At 38.4% G+C, this 16,945-nt stretch overlaps 1 protein-coding gene across 4 annotated transcripts in view; it reads right to left on the reverse strand.

Annotated features, from left to right (window-relative positions):
- Positions 1-15,075, reverse strand: part of USP47 (ubiquitin specific peptidase 47) — a 117,995-nt gene extending 102,920 nt beyond the window's left edge. The window contains exon 1 of one of the 4 annotated variants that reach the window (XM_008006650.3): positions 14,826-15,075. In XM_008006650.3, coding sequence (XP_008004841.1) covers positions 14,826-14,864 — 39 coding nt within the window. In that variant the 5' untranslated portion in view covers positions 14,865-15,075. The remainder of the gene's footprint in view (positions 1-14,825) is intronic. The other 3 variants (XM_037999713.2, XM_008006661.3, XM_008006648.3) reach the window with 3 other exon arrangements.
- Between the last annotated feature and the right edge of the window lie 1,870 nt (positions 15,076-16,945).

Below are 16,945 nucleotides of genomic sequence, written 5' to 3' on the forward strand. Positions count from 1 at the left end.
AGCAACATGCTGCATCTTTCTGGAGATGAGCCATTCAAAAATTCTACTTATTAATGCAACCTGGAACTAGGTTTATAATCCAGAGCTTCTCTTGATTAAATATTTTATTTTTATTAAATATTATTTGGAGCACTGTGGATATCCTTAGGAAGATTCCATTAATTCTCAAATTAAAGACATTACTTATGTTGTTCTCAGTTACTGCACTGTGACTGCCACCAACAGTCATCACTGCCTAGCACGGTGTCACTTTTAGCTTGCAGAGCTTCAGCCAAGAGAAGTAAATAGGGAGTTCTCTACGCTACAGTTCCTACCAAGCCAAATGCCCACAAAAAAGCCAGTGGTAAAGCACACAGGAAGTAACTAGCTACAAAAGCCACTCACAAGAATATGTTGCATACTAGAAAGGTTAAGAAACCACATCATTATAAGCCTTGTACTGTGGCTCTCAGTGAAAATCAGAAGTTATCAAATGTACACTGAACTTCTCACTTGCAAATTTCCCTTCTAGCATCAGCTGTGAGAACTTCAAAACAGATCGACACTTCCAGAGTGCAGCCCCTGACACTTTTCTAAAGGCAAATGAGGCCTACCCGGTTAGCCTATTTGAAGACACCCACCTTTGTGTTATCCATATCAAATATGTAACAATTATGCCTAAGGACATCCTGCCAAAAAGTCTCGTATGTAGAAAATGTGCTAAAATGTATTATGAAAGGAAATATTTATTCTTAAAAAACAAAAAAGTACCTAATTATGAGATTGCAAATGGGGAATGAGATTGCAAATGGGGAAAAAAATGGATGAGAGAATAAGGCAAGTTTTTCCCCCACTTTGATTTGTATGCAAATTTTTGGTATTAATGTTGGGGACAAAAAACATTCAAGCAAGTAAAAAATGTTTACATGAACAAGTTTCAGCAACTAAATTTTATAATCATTGTAAACAAATCTGTTGACTTTTTCTGGGGGAAAAAATGTGTTTTGCCCCCTAATGTCTACACAATAAAAATATAAACTCTGGGCACACAAAGCCTTTGGAATTTTTAGACACAACCTGCCAGAACCAGGCGTCCCATGCGTCTACACTAAATTTTTTGCCACTTCCTAAAATGCACTACAAACTTTCTTGTTTCGAACACTATTCCTCCTTCTCTACATAATAATGAAGTCAGCCTTTGTGATTACTTTCTCACAGAATCCCCTAGAGAAAGCCAGCTGCTCCCCACTCTATGGTCCCACTTTATTTCCACATTATATATTTGTCTGGTCACCTGTTTGTCTCTTCCATTAGCCTAGACTAGGATCTAGAACTAGGCCAGATTCCTTATTCATCTTTGAATATCTCTGTAGTAGTTCTTGTTAGCTACTAACTCAATGTTTAACTGAATGAATTCTATAAAATCAGGAGCCATGGAAATCTACACTAAAAATAATGAAAATGTATTCATTATTAAATACAAATAAGTATTTAAAACAAGAACGTTATTTGTAGTAAAGTAGAATGCTTTGGTTGTACTAAAAATTTTCACAGAGTTTGCAAATGAGGTTCATTATTTTCCTGAAGTTAAACCTATAATCTTACCAAAGGTATCAGATTCACGTCTTTATATAGAAAGATTTAAGTTCTAGACCTTTTTCTGAATTATGTCACTTAGCCTTTCTTTAATTTTTCTCTACTAGAAAGCCACTTTATTTAATATAAGCATATTACACTAATATTTGAAAATTATTCGTATAGAAGCAGTCCACTACACAGCATCAAATCTAAAGCATCATCATAGTACCACTGACAGGGACAGTCTCTTCTATCCATGTCAACTAGTTCTACACCAGAGCTACAGAAAATCAGAATTATCAAACACATCAAGTTCTCTCAGAAACTTTGTCTTAATATGGATCCTGCTTTAAAATTTCGCACTGAATCCTACTAAACAAGAAATGTGTTAATCTAGCGAATTATTTTGACAACCACCTATATAAACCAAACTAATTTTTCTCAGAAGCTCATTAGCTTAACTCAAAATTTCTTTTACTTTTAATACTTTCACTTTGTTATGTGTTCCAATTTTCAAAGCTGTAACAGTAGGTCTTACTTGATCATATAAGAGAACCTGTCAAATCTAACAATAATTTAGGATTAGTTCTATAGACATTAAGATATGTAGCTGACAGGCTGTAATCAGAACTATAACTTCAAATGACTTGCATAACTAAAATATAATTTCATTTTCATTTAATCCACAAATATTTGTTGAATAACAACAACGTACAGCACATTGTGATGGCCCCTGGGGGAGGATATAGAAATGAAGGTACTAATAGAAATGATGGTAGTAACAGAAGGTGGTAATACCTAACATCTATTGATAGCTTATTGTGTGCATGACACATTACATGTATTAACTCACTTAATCTTCCCACCAATGCTAGGAGGTAGTTAGAATTATCCTTAATTAACTAAGGTACTGACAAGTTAAGGAATTTGTCCAATGTCAGACAGCTGGTATTTGAACCTAGGGATTCCAGCTGTAGTGTCCTGACTCTGAGGAACCTCCAATCTAATAGAAGGTATTAACTGAAATAACAAATAACTTATAATAAAGACGCAGAATTTTTCAAATGCCAAAGGTGCTGTACGATTTTAGAGTTAAGAATATGCAATCAGGTTGAAAGAGGAGAATTTTCAGGCTGGATTTTGCTGGTTGGATAGGATTTTAAGAGCATGTTTTAAAGAACATCAAAACTTGAGACATAGCTCAGTAATTTTTACAAAAACTGTAATCTCTCAACAGCAGGTTATATCAGTAACAGTTTTGCATAAATTAAAACATTCATATACATGGACACTTTATGTATGCATGTTTCAGTTTAGTTTCATTAAATGAAAGAAGAGGGCAATTATTACTTCCACACCTAAGGACAAAGTAAATGGAAGTATGCAGTAAGGTACAGAGGACACATCTATTTACTCACACTACAACTACATCCGTCCCTTCTTACACTATACCAGTAAAAACCAGGCTCAGGAAAAAACATATTCTTTAAGAATGTTGATGTGAAAGATCACATCGTTTTTTGTCAGTCATCTGCCATCATTGCCAAGCACAATCATTTTGCCAAATACTTTGTCACAATGGAGAATGTCTGTATGTTAGATTTGAAAATCTGTGTCATAAACCTCGTAACAGAATATGCCTCTGCATATCATGCCACCTAAGCATGCTGCCTGAACTGAAGAAGGTCCTTAACACCAAGGAATTTGTTCCAAAAGTAGATGTCTTTTGCAACTTTAATTCACAATAGGTATTTAAATATATATTTAACGCTATGTTTTTTGCAACCCCTGTTTTTGATACAATCTTTTCTTTCTAACTTGGGCTATCACCATACCCTACTATTCTTGAGATGCAGGAACTCCTCCTTTCCATTTGGCAAAAAAATTACAGTATCTGGGCACTAAGAGACAAAAAATTTACATGACTAATCCAAAAAAGAGAAAATAGAAGATAGGCAAGAATCCTAATTACTCAAATAGTTGTTTTCATGTAAAATCAAAGTCCACCCACTTAAAACTCCTTAAAAACTGGAGGACAAAAAGAAATACTTCATAGTATTCACTCAGGGCAAGGGTACAGAAGTGATACATGAACATGTAACAGCACATCTAGGGAACAGTAACTAATGTAGTGGAATGTGGTTTGTACAAAACTGGCTTGGGGCATGAGACAAAAACATTAAGAATCTCTGGTTAAAAAGGACAGATTGAATATAAGGATTTAGTTCTGATGCTTCCCAGTAAATAAATTTTTGAAAGACTATTAACCCCAAAGAAACAGAAACATAATTTTAAAAGCTAGAAAACAGAATAAGTGGCAATGACAATTACACCTAGGAAGGCTGAATTCCACATTAGCCTAGAGGAAAGCCAAAGACACCTAGTTTATATCACATTGACATTTAGTACATCAAAAGACCTCTAAACTCCTTGGAGTAGTGTTGGGGCAAGGAAAACATAAGATGGGCTGAAGCATTATGTGGTGTTGGAAAGTAAGGAAGTGAGTGCTCAAAAAGCAAAGATGAACACAGAAGCCCACCAGAAAAAGTGCCCCCTGGCCAAAATTGGAACAGCTTGATCAACAAAATAAATGACAGAAAACTGGATTATAATCCAAAGAATAAAATAAATATCCATAAGTCTACACTGATATAAATAAATAAGTAAATAAATGGAGGGGAGGGACAAATTCTCCTCGCAGAAGAATTTCAATTAATAAATGGAGAAATAATGAGAGAAATAGAAAATCACTATTATTAAGCCTCACTAATAATTGCTGCAGACAAGATCACAGATAGATGATAAAATTAGTGGGCAGAAATTTAGGGGGAAACAGGATATCTGCATGGTCTCAAAGAATTTGATTTTTAAAAGCTATTTTATTTTTAAAGTTTGACCTGCCTGGTTGAATAACTTTAAATCAAAGTATTTAATAATTATTACAGGGGAAAATAGTAAATTCACAGTGGAGAAACCTAGCAGACACCCTCTTACCCAAGTAAGTGATCACGGGTAACATCATCAGTAATACATATCGGCATCATGCCCACGTCCCTGCAACATAATGCACTGAAAGGAACACATCCCGTCTGTGATAATCCTTCTTTTCAATTCATAACCTTAATCTCTTCCTGAGAGAACATCCACAAACCCAAATTGAGAGCCATTCTATGAAATAACTGACCAGTATTCTTCAAAAGTGTCAAGATCTTGAAAATGAAGACTGAAAAATTATCACAGATAAAAGGAAACTAGGAGATATAAGTAAATGCCATGTGGTATCCTAAACAACATAATGCACTGAAAGGAACACATCCCGTCTGTGATAATCCTTCTTTTCAATTCATAACCTCAATCGATTCCTGAGAGAACATCCACAAACCCAAATTGAGAGCCATTCTACGAAATAACTGACCAGTATTCTTCAAAAGTGTCAAGATCTTGAAAATGAAGACTGAAAAATTATCACAGATAAAAGGAAACTAGGAGATATAAGTAAATGCCATGTGGTATCCTAAATTTGGATCTTGAAACAAACAAAAACTGAGTGGGAAAATTGGTAAAATCTGAATAAATTCTGCAGTGTAGTTAATAGTATTATACTAAGGTTAATTTCTTACTTCTGATCATCGTTCTATGGTTATATAAGATGTTAAGATAAAAAGAAGCTGGGTGAAGAGTATATGGAAACTTTGTACTCTTTCTGCAATTCTTGTGTAAAATACATTAAAGCAAACAAATAAAAAATAAACTAAGGGGCTCAGGAACTGGAAGTTTCAGACACTCTGGGAGTGAGAGTGGAGTCCAAACTAGAACTGACTGAAATCTAAGAAGCAGTGAAAACCCTCAGACCTCCTCTTCTACTCTTCAGCCCCTTCTGATAAAAGACTAAACAATCCCTGGAGAGCATGTAACAGGACATATCTAGACTAGAGGACAACGTGCTCAATTGAATTTGAAGGGTGCCATAATGAAAACTGGGGAATTAGGTTAATCTGCATGCTTAAAGATGAGACCCATGTCCCCTTTTCCTACTCAGCTCTCAAGCTTATTCTCTCCTGGCAAAAGATGAGAAATTTTGTCTGGGAAAACAATCCAGCACAAGAGAAAAGATGTGTCACTGGGTGCCCTGGTCTAAATGCCTATGTCTCTTCACCCCAAAATTCACATGTTGAACCCTACTTACCAATATGATGATATTAGGAAGTGGGATCTTTGGATGGTGACTGGATCAAGAGGGCAGGGCCCTCATAAATGAGATTAGCACCCTTGTAAAAGAGGCTCCAGAGAGCTTCCTTGTCTCCTTTCACCATGTGAGGACACAGCGAGACGGTGCTACTCTGTGAACCAGAAACCAGGCCTTCACTAGACACCAAATCTGCTGGCACCTTTATCTTGGACTTCCCAGCCTCATTCACAGAAACTGTGAAAAATAAATTTCTGTGGATTACAAGCCACCCAGTTTATGATATTTTGTTTTTGCAGTCCAAATGGACTAAGACTGGGAGTCTGCAAGGAAATCATCCAGATTTACCATTCTGCAGAGAAAACCATAATCACACAAAAGCAGAGCTTCCATTCAGCCTAGGACCTCTCTCTTAAATAAGCACAGACTTCCAAGGATCATGAGACACCTAAGAAAAGCAACAAATATGAAAGATGAAGACCAAAGTAAACAAACAGAAAAAGGAAATTTGGAAGAAAAAGAATACGCAGACAAAAAAAAAAAAAAAACTAGCAATATTTCCTAAGAGAGATAAGACGCTGCATCCATAAAACAAATATAGGATTTTTTTTTCAAAAAAAGGAATGGAAACTATAAATATGATAGCAGAAATAAGGACCTAGTAGAAGAACTGGAAGACAAAGTTGAGAAAAATCTCCCAGAAAGCAAAGAAAAAAACATAATGAAAATAGACAAGAAAATTAGAGAAACCCATCAGTAGGCCCAACATCTAACAATAGGAATTCAAAAGAGAGAGGAGAGATAACATAAAGAAGAGGAAATCAAAGAAATAAAGGAAAATTTATAGAATTTATGAGATAAATTCCAGATTGAACAGGAGTAGCAGAAGGAATTTTAAAAACACACATATCTAACTACATAATACAAGAATTTCAGAACTCTGGGGACAAAGATTCTCTCTCTAGCTTGCAAAGAGAAAAAAAGAAAGTTTCAAAATAGTTGAAAAGGATCTTCTAAGCATCTGATCTCAACATCAACACAGAAAAATAGAAGACAGTAGAGCAATGCCTTCGAAATTCTGAGAAAAAATTATTTCTGACTCAGAGTTCTCTGCCCAGTCAAACTATCCATAAAACAAGAGGGGAGAAAAAACATTTACAGACACGTAGAGTCTTGAAAAAATTCTATCCCATCCAGAAAACAATTTAAAGTGGCCCTTCAAAATGAGAACGTAAACAAAGACAGCCAAAGATACCAGATACAGAAACAGCGGCTCCAAAACAAGACAGAACTGAGAGAATCATTAAGATGACAGTAAAGCAAGTACAAGACAACAGCTGCACAAAAGTTCTAGCTTTAATGAGTTCAAACTGGAGCAGGTCAGAGGGCCTGGGAAAGAGCTTCTTATGAAGTCAAAATTGGTAGGTTTGAAGATAAGCCATCATACACTTGAGAGATAGTTTGGACTAAATCAGGGTTTCTCAACAACAGCTCTATTGACATTGCGGGCCTTGTAATTCTTGGTTACAGGAGGCTGTCCTGTGCAGTGCGTAAGAATACTTGGCAGCATACCTGGCTTCTACCCACTAGATGTCAGTAGCACAAGCCCACACTCTCCTGCACTCCCCCAACATTGTCAAATGTCCCCTGGCGTGAAAATGGGCCCCAGCTGATAACCACTTGGCTAATTTAATAAGTATACAGAAAACTAAGCAAAGCAAAATTGTTAAAAATTACTAACTCTGGCCTGGCTAACGTGGTGAAAATGGAGTCATTATAAACTTCGAAATACTGATGTATCCAGGCCGAGCATGGTGGCTCACACCTGTAGCCCTAGGACTTTGGGAGGCTGAGGCAGGAGGATTAAGTCCAGGAGTTCAAGACCAGCTTGTGCAATAATAGTGAGACCCCATCTCTACGAAATATTGATGTATCCAAACAACTTGCAGTATGACAATATTGGGAGTACTGGGCAGGGTTAAAAAGTGTGTTTGTGTGTTGTTGGGGATAGTGGTAAACCCTCATTTTTACTTAGACTGAAAAATACCTTAAACTGAAAAATCAAGAAGTAACACTATAAAAACGCTAGTTTCGGCTGCGCATGGTGGCTCACACCTGTAATCCCAGCACTTTGAGAGGCCGAGGCGGGTGGACCACAAGGTCAAGAGATCAAGACCATCCTAGCTAACACTGTGAAACACCGTCTCTACTAAAAATAAAAAAAATAGCCAGGTGTGGTAGCGCGTGCCTGTAGTCCCAGCTACTCGGGAGAATGAGGTAGGAGAATCATTTGAACCTGAGAGGCAGAGGTTGCAACGAGCTGGTGTGATGCCACTGCACTCCAGCCTGGGTGACAGAGCAAGACTCCGTCTCAAAACAATAACAACAACAACAAAAAAACGCTCATTTCAAATATGGAAGTAAGTATCAAAAGCCTGAAATGATGGGAAATTTGCAGAGACCTACTGTTTTTGTAAATACAGTCATGTGCCATATCAAGACATTTTGGTCAACAGTGAATCACAAATATGACAGTGGTCCCATAAGATTATAAATACCATATTTTTACTGTACCTTCTGTATGTTTCAACACACAAAGACTTATGATGTATTACAACTGCCTACAGTGTTCCATACAGTAACATGCTGTACAGGTCTGTAGCCTAGGAGCAATAGGCTACGCCATATAACCGAGGTGTGTAGTAGGCTAAAGCATCTAGGTTTATGCTAGCACATTGTATCATGTTCAGATGATGTCTAATGATGCATTTCTCAGAACAGATCCTCGTCATTAAGTGACAAGTGATTGTAGTTCTGCAGAGCTATTTAACTCTTATAAATACGTGCATGTATTAAATATAACTTTGATAAAAATAGATTTAAAAAATCAACTGAGTCCATATTATCAAGGACTTTCCCACTGGTTAAAGCTACCTTGATTTAGAATCAGGTACCTTGATTTAGAAACAGCTATGTAACTTTGAGCAAGTTACTTAATATCTTTAAGCCTAGTTTCTTCATGTGTAAAATGGATAATGAAGAATAATAGCTAATACTATCATACTATCAAATGAGATAATATATGTAAACTGGTTAGCAGAGTGTCTAGCACATACTGTTTACAAATAGTACCTATCATTCAAATTGCAATCAGAGGGTAATAATTATAAACTTTAAAACAGGTAAATCTTAATCTCATCTGTTTTGGTAAGTAACCCTGGCAGCTGTGGGGAAGATGGTTAGGAAAGGAAAGGCCTTGGAAGCAGAGTGACCAATTAGAAAGGTTACATTGGAGAAAATACAATAATCAGACAAAGGCAGAGCCATGGATAGAAAGATAAGGACACAGAAATATTTTCTTTTTTGTGTGTGTGTGTGTTGAGACGGAGTCTCACTCTGTCCCCCAGGCTGCAGTGCAGCGGCGCAATCTCGGCTCACTGCAAGCTCGGCATCCCGGGTTTATGCCATTCTCCTGCCTTAGCCTCCCTAGTAGCTGGGACTACAGGCGCCTGCCACCTCGCCTGGCTAGTTTTTTTTTTTAATTTTTTAGTAGAGACGGGGTTTCACCGTGTTACCCAGGATGGTCTCGATCTCCTGACCTCGTGATCCGCCCGTCTCGGCCTCCCAAAGTGCTGGGATTAGAGGCTTGAGCCACGCGCCTGGCCCACAGAGATATTTTCTAAGTGGTGAACTACATGTGAGAAAAAGGAAAAGAGAGGAGTCAAAAACGGTTCTAACTTAAGCATATAAATAGATGGCGATAACACTAACTGAAACAGGAGAACACCAAGAATTGGGTTGCAAGAAGGGAAGGAGAAATAAGCTTGATATTACCTATATTTAATTTGTGGGTCCTAGAGTACAACCAAGTAGAGATATCCAGTATGCAAGTGGAAATCTGAATCTAGAAGGGCTCAGGGCTGGAGATATAAATGTGTAAAGCACAATCAAAGGTTGAAGTTATACAAGTGGATCCGATTACTCAAGGCAAATATACAGAGTAAGAGGAGAGGGGAAATAGGAAAACTGTGAGCACAAAAAATTAACAACACTATGTAAATACCCCCGAAACTACAATCAGATCATCTTAATTTGTTTTTGAAAATAATGTACATGCTCATTTTTAAATATGAAAGTCTAAATATATATCCCAATAATCCAGACATCCAGAAATAGCAACTCTTAATATTAGTGTATTCCTTCTAATCTTTCAATGCATATAACCCTAAATTGTTCATTTTTTCCTCGACAAAATTAGAATCATATACAACTCTGCATTCAGCTTTGCTTTCATTCATTAAATGAGCATTTCCAATGATATCTAAAATAATGATTTTTATTAAACACTCCAATTTGTTTACAACCCTGGCAGGTATAACTTGACAAACTTGTCTCTTACTGGTAAGAGAGAGTCAACATCTGAAATTTAAGAAAAAGGCTCATTTTAAAAGAATCACTAAAATCAAGAAGGACAATTGCAGCATATTTCCTCAGGTAATTTAATCAGGAAAAATAAAATTAAAAGAACATGCATTTGATATGTTCTATAAAAAATACTGATGAATGGATTTTATAAGAAGTCAGACAATAGAAATAAAAACAAGTTGTTTTTGCTATCAATATGTCTTATATATGTACTCTGAGGTTGCTGTGAAGCTCAAATGAGTTAATACAAAGCACAACCAACAGTATCTGGTATATAAATAAATGCTCAATAAATACTGGTTATTACTATCATCATCATCATTAGATGCCAAAACCAGTTCCAGACAGAAGTAGTGATTGCATGAAAGACAGGAGAAAAAAATACAGAGATAAAGAATTTACATTTCTACTCTTTTTCCTTCATTTTTTCCATTTTCTCTGGATTTAGAGTCCATGAGCACTACTTTAAGTACTGCAGTTTAAGTATTATTTTTAAGGCATCAGTAAATGTGTACCTTATCCTTGATTATTCTATAAGATACTTGAGAGAACAAATTTTTCTATTCTCAGTTTTTCCTATTTGGCAGAATACAGTAAGATGCACAGTGAGTACTCAATGAATATTAACGACACACATCCTTATAAGAAGACAGAGTAACAAAATAGCAACCAAATAATAATTAAAATTGGGATGATATTAAAAGAGACCAAAAAAAAAAAAAAAGAGAGACCTCAAAGCCAAAATCAATATACTACAATTCAAAGACATACAGCAGAATGAAACAGGTGAAAAGCTTTGTTCTTCACCACAATGAAGATACCACTCTCTTTGCTCTTTCTGGGTACAATAATTTAGGAGGAATACCAAAAACCCTGGATTATGTCCAAAAGAGAGGAACTAAGAAACAGTTAAAGAACTGAGGATGCTCAGAACAGAAGAGGTTAGTTCTCGTGCTGCCCTCTTCCATCTTCAATGATGAGAAAAACTATCCAATGGGAAATGCTTTAACATTTCTGTAAGGCAACTATCAAGAGATGGCAGCTATAGAGATCTAGACTTCTCTCAACTCAAAAACTTAAAAATAACATCTCTTCTAAGACAAAGATGTTATCAAAGATTAGTCATGAAAGTATGTATTAAAGCAAAAGTTGGAAAACAGCTTGCCAATGATGCTGTGGAAAACCTCCAAGGACAGGATAATTGGTTAGAATGCTAAATTTGCTTACAACCCTGTCACCACACCAACGAATATTTACTGAATATCTGCTCCAGGAAAGACGCTGTCTTAAACCTATAATACAAACCTACAAAAATGAAAAACAAAGAAAGAGAAACACACACAGTCTTTGTTGTCAAGGAATTCACAACAAATAATATATAAAATGTAGATTACAGTTTCAGATCATAATAGATGTCGCCAAGCACCATCTTGTAATTGCCAAATGAATTCTATTCCCACATATAGGTCTTCTAAGAGTGAGAAATCTCTAAGGTTAAAATGGTCAGAAAAGGCTATTTAGAATAACTGAGATATGAGGTACTTATGGAAAAATGTGTATGAAAGTTTAGAACAGGAAGGAGGGGACAGCACAAATAGAAGTGAAATGCAAGTTAGAGAGAAACCTGTTTGACTACATTAAAAACCTGTTTCATGGGAGAAGAGATAAGCTGGAAGGACAGGTTGTGGCCAGAATCAATTGTACTGGGCCTTGAATACCAACCTAAGTAATTTCATATTTATCCTGCATAGAGTCTCTGTAGCAACTACTCATCTCTGCTGTCGTAGCAATACAAAAATACTAAATAAACAGCATAGCTGTACCAAGACTAAAATTTGAATTGCATATTATTTTCATGTGTCACAGGCTATTATAATTCTTTTGACTTTTTTTCTTCAACAATTTGAAAATGTAAAACTCATTCTTAACTCACGGGCCATACAAAAACAGGCTATGAACTGATCTCGACCACTGGCCGTGGTTTGCCAATGCCTGTACTACACTAAGCTGTCTTCTTCAAGAGTCCTCTAAAGGTACATTTGTCCTTGAGTTTCAGGGACCAAAATATATTATTCACCGAACAACTATACACATCAACACATGCATGCACACATGCCCACATCTAACCAAAATCTAAATCTAGTAGGGGTCAGAGGTTCCCTATACAAAGGTCCTCAAAAAAAAAAAAAAAAAAAAAACTTTAGATTGATAAGTCATTAAAATAAATGCAACGAATTTTTTAATTTGCCATTTATTTTCACATGGTATATGTACTTAGAGTTACAAACTATTCTTACAGAGCCTCTAAATTACATGGAGGGCTCTGTAAAATAGAGTATAATCAAGGGAATAGTAGCAGAGGACGTGAGTTCTAGCACTAGGTCTGCCATTTACTCATTATTTGACCCTGAACAAGTCACTTTCAATCTTCTGGGCCTAATTCCCTCAACCGTAAAGTGGAGGGGTAACTTAGATGATGATTATGCTTTCTCTTAGCTCTAGCACTGTATGATTCTACTACTACTTAAAAGGACCTGTCCGGGAGCTTCAAGGATCACACAAAAGTGCTAATTAAGAATACAAAAAAGATGACAAAGGCCTTGACTAAATGAGTGGGCAGATAGGACAAACAGGTGGGAAAATGACTAGAAAAGTGGAGTATCACTAAAATAAAGAAATTGGTTTTTAAAAAACTATCAAATCCTGCAGAGAATTCAAAGAGCAGAAGAGGCAAGAAAAAAAAAAAAAAGCCAAAGATTTTGGTCATTTAAGAGATAACTGGTGACTTTCAGAAAGTTTCCAGTAATCCAGAAGCAAACATGGGAGTGGAGGCAATCACTTTAACAAAGAATGAGTGTGGCCATCAAAGAAGAAAAAGCTAGTTGGCTAGCTATAAAAGGTAAGAACCACAGATTCTGCTTCCAGGAATCATGAAAGGAACCAGGGAAAAAGAAGACTAAAGAGACTAAGGAACAGACAATAAAGGCATACGGTCCATAAAAAGTAGAAAGGGGGGGAAAGAAAGTTGTGATGAATGTAAAGCCTCAGGGAAGGGATTTAATCTTAAAGGACAGGCATTTAATCTTTAAACTTTCATTGCTGCTATCACTTTTTACACAACAGATGTTTCTGCAAAGCTCAGTATCTATTATTATATCATGTTTTCTATAAATCAAGTTAATAGGGAAATAAATCTAATGTTGAGTTTTCTTAAAGCAGAGTTCCACCTATACGATATTTTTCTAACAGTCAAAAAAATTGAGAAAGAATATTTTTATAAAAATGAAAACCAGCAATATGAAGCTCTAAAACGAAACACATATTTACACCTTTCTTACAGCACCTATCACTTCCTTCCTTGCATAATTACTTATGTGGTAAAGTACCTAGTCCCGAATTGGAGTTCAACAAACACTAGTGTTCCCTTTCTTAGTAGCTCAGAAAGTTCCCAAGGCAAGAATTCTGATTAACTCATCTGCTTATCTGCTTTGCAAAGAGTTGGTGACGCTTGATGAACACACACTGACACATAACTCTCTGCCTTTTACAAAAATCGTCCTTGCAAAACAACTATCACTGTCCATCTGACAAAGCTGGGAAAATACTTGTATCATACAGGTACATAACTCCAATAATATCACCTTTGCATGGTGTCAGTGCTTGCTTAAGTAGCAAAGAATTGCTACAAAACAAGTAAAACAGGCACAAAAAAATTTAAGAATCTGTAATGATCACTCATAAATTTCAAGATTCCACATAGCTAATTTCAATCCAACACTTGTCTCTATTTAAGGTATATGAGAAATAAAAATCCAAAGCATTAGCCTGATGATCAGCCAGTTAAAAATACACGTTTGAATACGCCGAAGATATTTATAAAGCCAACAGAGATACTATTAATATGTTGAAATTCGCTGGCCAGTGCTGGATTCTACCCTTAATCTTCTACTACTATTCAAGAGAACCCAACTAGTCAAGGCTTCTCGTATCACTTAAGTCACTCAAATTGGCATACACAACCCAACCTCAAAAAGAAAAAAAGAGTTCAGCTCTCCATATGGTAATGTTCTCCTATCTCCTTCCTTTACATTAATGTCCCATGTACTACTTTTCCACGATCTTCAGTAGGCCTCATTTAAGCAGGCCAATAGTACTACCAAGTAACAGGAGTTGAAAAAAAAGTCGTAACAGTTAAGTCTGCCCTCCCACAGATCTCACTTGGGTGTAGATTTCACAAGCGCTGAAAGCTATACGCTGCCACTGTCAAACCCTGAAGCCGCACCGTCACCCTGCTGTGCCCATAGGCAACTGTTCCAGAATGTTTTCTTTGAAATGATCTCTCTAGGCTCGACACGTTAAACAAGAACTTAAAAGGCCACCTTCTCCCCTAAAGTAGAACCTGATTCCTTCCCGTCCGCTCCTTTATTCGTCCAGCCCATAAAACCCGAGGCGGGAGGTCCGCTCCCCGACCCCTAGAGCCAGCGGGTCTCCCAACTGCTCGCCGCACCCACCGTCCACCCCCGACTGCCTCACGCCTCCTCCTTCCCCCACGGCAGAGCCTGCACCCCGGCCGGGCCCGCAGCCGAACCCCGGCCCGGGCCTGTGTTGCCGGGAGCGGCCGCAGGCCTCAGGCCTAACCTCCTGTGGGGCCCCTCACCTCTTTCGGGACCAGTTGGTTCTCCTCGCCGGGCACCATCGCTGACTCCGGCCGCTTCTCTCCGCCCTGCCGGGGGAGGCTGGAGGGTGGCGGCGGCTTGCTAGCTCAAGAGAGAATGGCAACGGCAGTCATCCTCTCCGCCGCCTGCGCTCCAGCAATCGCGGAGGCCTCACCCTGGGCCTCAGACACCAGCGCGCAGACACCGACCCAGGGCTCCGCCGCCGCCGCCGCCGCCGCCGCTACCACCGCCGCCTTCGTCGTCGGCCCCTCCCCCAGCCCGCTGCAATCAATGGAAAAATGGCGGCGGCCGCTCTCGCGAGAATTCGGCCCGTCGGGCTCCAAGCCCGGCACCTGGCGCCCGAGGTGGCTGGCACTTGTCGCTCGCTTTTAGTCACCTCGGCTCTTCCTCAGCCCCGGGAAGTACAGAATTGGCAAGACAGCCATGCAAACGCTTTTCGTTAGAGGAGAGCTGGACGTTCCATCTCGGGACTCCCTCTGCCGGCCGGGGAAGGATCAGGCCCACTGTCCTCCCTGCCTTCTGGGGCTCTTCCGACTCTGCCCAGCAGGGAAAGACCAGCCAAAAGTTCCTTCTCTGACCCTAGCAACTCATACCCTTCTGGCTTCCCGTTAGCAAAGCGCCTGGACGTCATCCCCTCTTCAGACACCCCAGGCCTCGTCCTGGTAGAGACACCACCGCGGGTCACCTCCCGGCCCCCGCGCTTAGACACGGCTCTGGCCCTTCCAGTCGGAATGAACAGCGTTTTATTTGCTCCCGTTCACTCTCCTGACGTTCTTTTCCCCTCTCCCCACCCTCCTTCTCAACGGCCCCCAGCTGGAGGGACCTCAGGGGCCACCCCCTGCTGGGGGAGGCAGCCACCCCTTCCCTTATGAAGCGGTGTCCTCACCGCCCGCCCCCCGCAACTACATTGGAGAGGCGCTCCCCTGCCCCCTTCCACAGAACTTCCTTCTCCATCAGGGCCAAGTCTAAGACTCCGCTAGCCTCCAAGAGTAGAGCTGCGTATGCTTCAACCTGTGATCTCCGTTAACGTTTTTGGAGAACTTTAATCTTCTCTAGCAGTAAGCATGGTGCTTTGGGTTACACTAAACAAAGTTTGCTGTAGTCATTTTTCCAAATCCTACTTCCATTATGGAGACTCAGCGGGGCTCCTTCATGAAGACTTTTATGGATGCAGTGATCTTACAGCGTGCTGAGATAATATAATCTTGTCATGTTCCTAACACCCACAGCATTAACTGCCTGCACTTGTGTTCTCCAAACTTTTTTTTATTGTAATCCCGTTACCAAAAAAAAACCATATACTTATATAAGTTTTATACGTGTCCTTCTGTGTGCAGAATTACAAAACATTTGTAAAATGTAAAAAGGCTAAGACAAAGATGAAATAAACATTTAAAATAACTGAGTTATTTTCCATATTAGTGGTATAAAAATCTTTGTTATTCCCACTAAAAATATTTAGGGAAATCAATATGATTGACTAAGTTACATTAATTTTAAAAATCTTTAATACTTCGTGAAATAGTTATTAAAATGTCTGATTCAACGTCAGGTTACTTCTGTACTTGGTTTTAATGACTGTCATAAGCTGAAAAAAAAGGTAACTCACAAAGATGTAGATCCTAAAGGAAGAAGTACATCCTTGGGCATTCTTCCTAATGCATGTTAAGAAAGATTAAAAAACAAAAGTTTCATTTTTATCCATTCCATCCACCAACCATGCAAAGGTTTTTACTGAAATTCAACTAGTAGTGTTCCACCTTTCCTGACGTCAACCAGAAGACGTTGCATTTTTATATTTTTACAAATGATTCAAAGCTCTTTGGAATAAATTGCTTAGAAGATTTTTAAGAGGTTGAAAATTTCTGTCTTCAAGTTTTAAGCATTCATGTATGAGTTTTGAGGGGTTATAGATCTTGTCTTTAAGGTTTTGATAGTTTGATTATCATGGATTAAGATGAATTTTGACTTTTTAAAATATTGCATTAAAATTAGTTGTCTTGATTATTGAATTTTTGGCACCACCCCTTAAATTTTGTGCCCAGGGTGAATGGTTTTCACCTTGAAAACCATTTGCTTCACCACAGTTCCAGCCTTGGGT

This window comes from Chlorocebus sabaeus, chromosome 1 (assembly GCF_047675955.1).
Source record: "Chlorocebus sabaeus isolate Y175 chromosome 1, mChlSab1.0.hap1, whole genome shotgun sequence".
NCBI classification, from domain to species: Eukaryota; Metazoa; Chordata; class Mammalia; order Primates; family Cercopithecidae; genus Chlorocebus; species Chlorocebus sabaeus.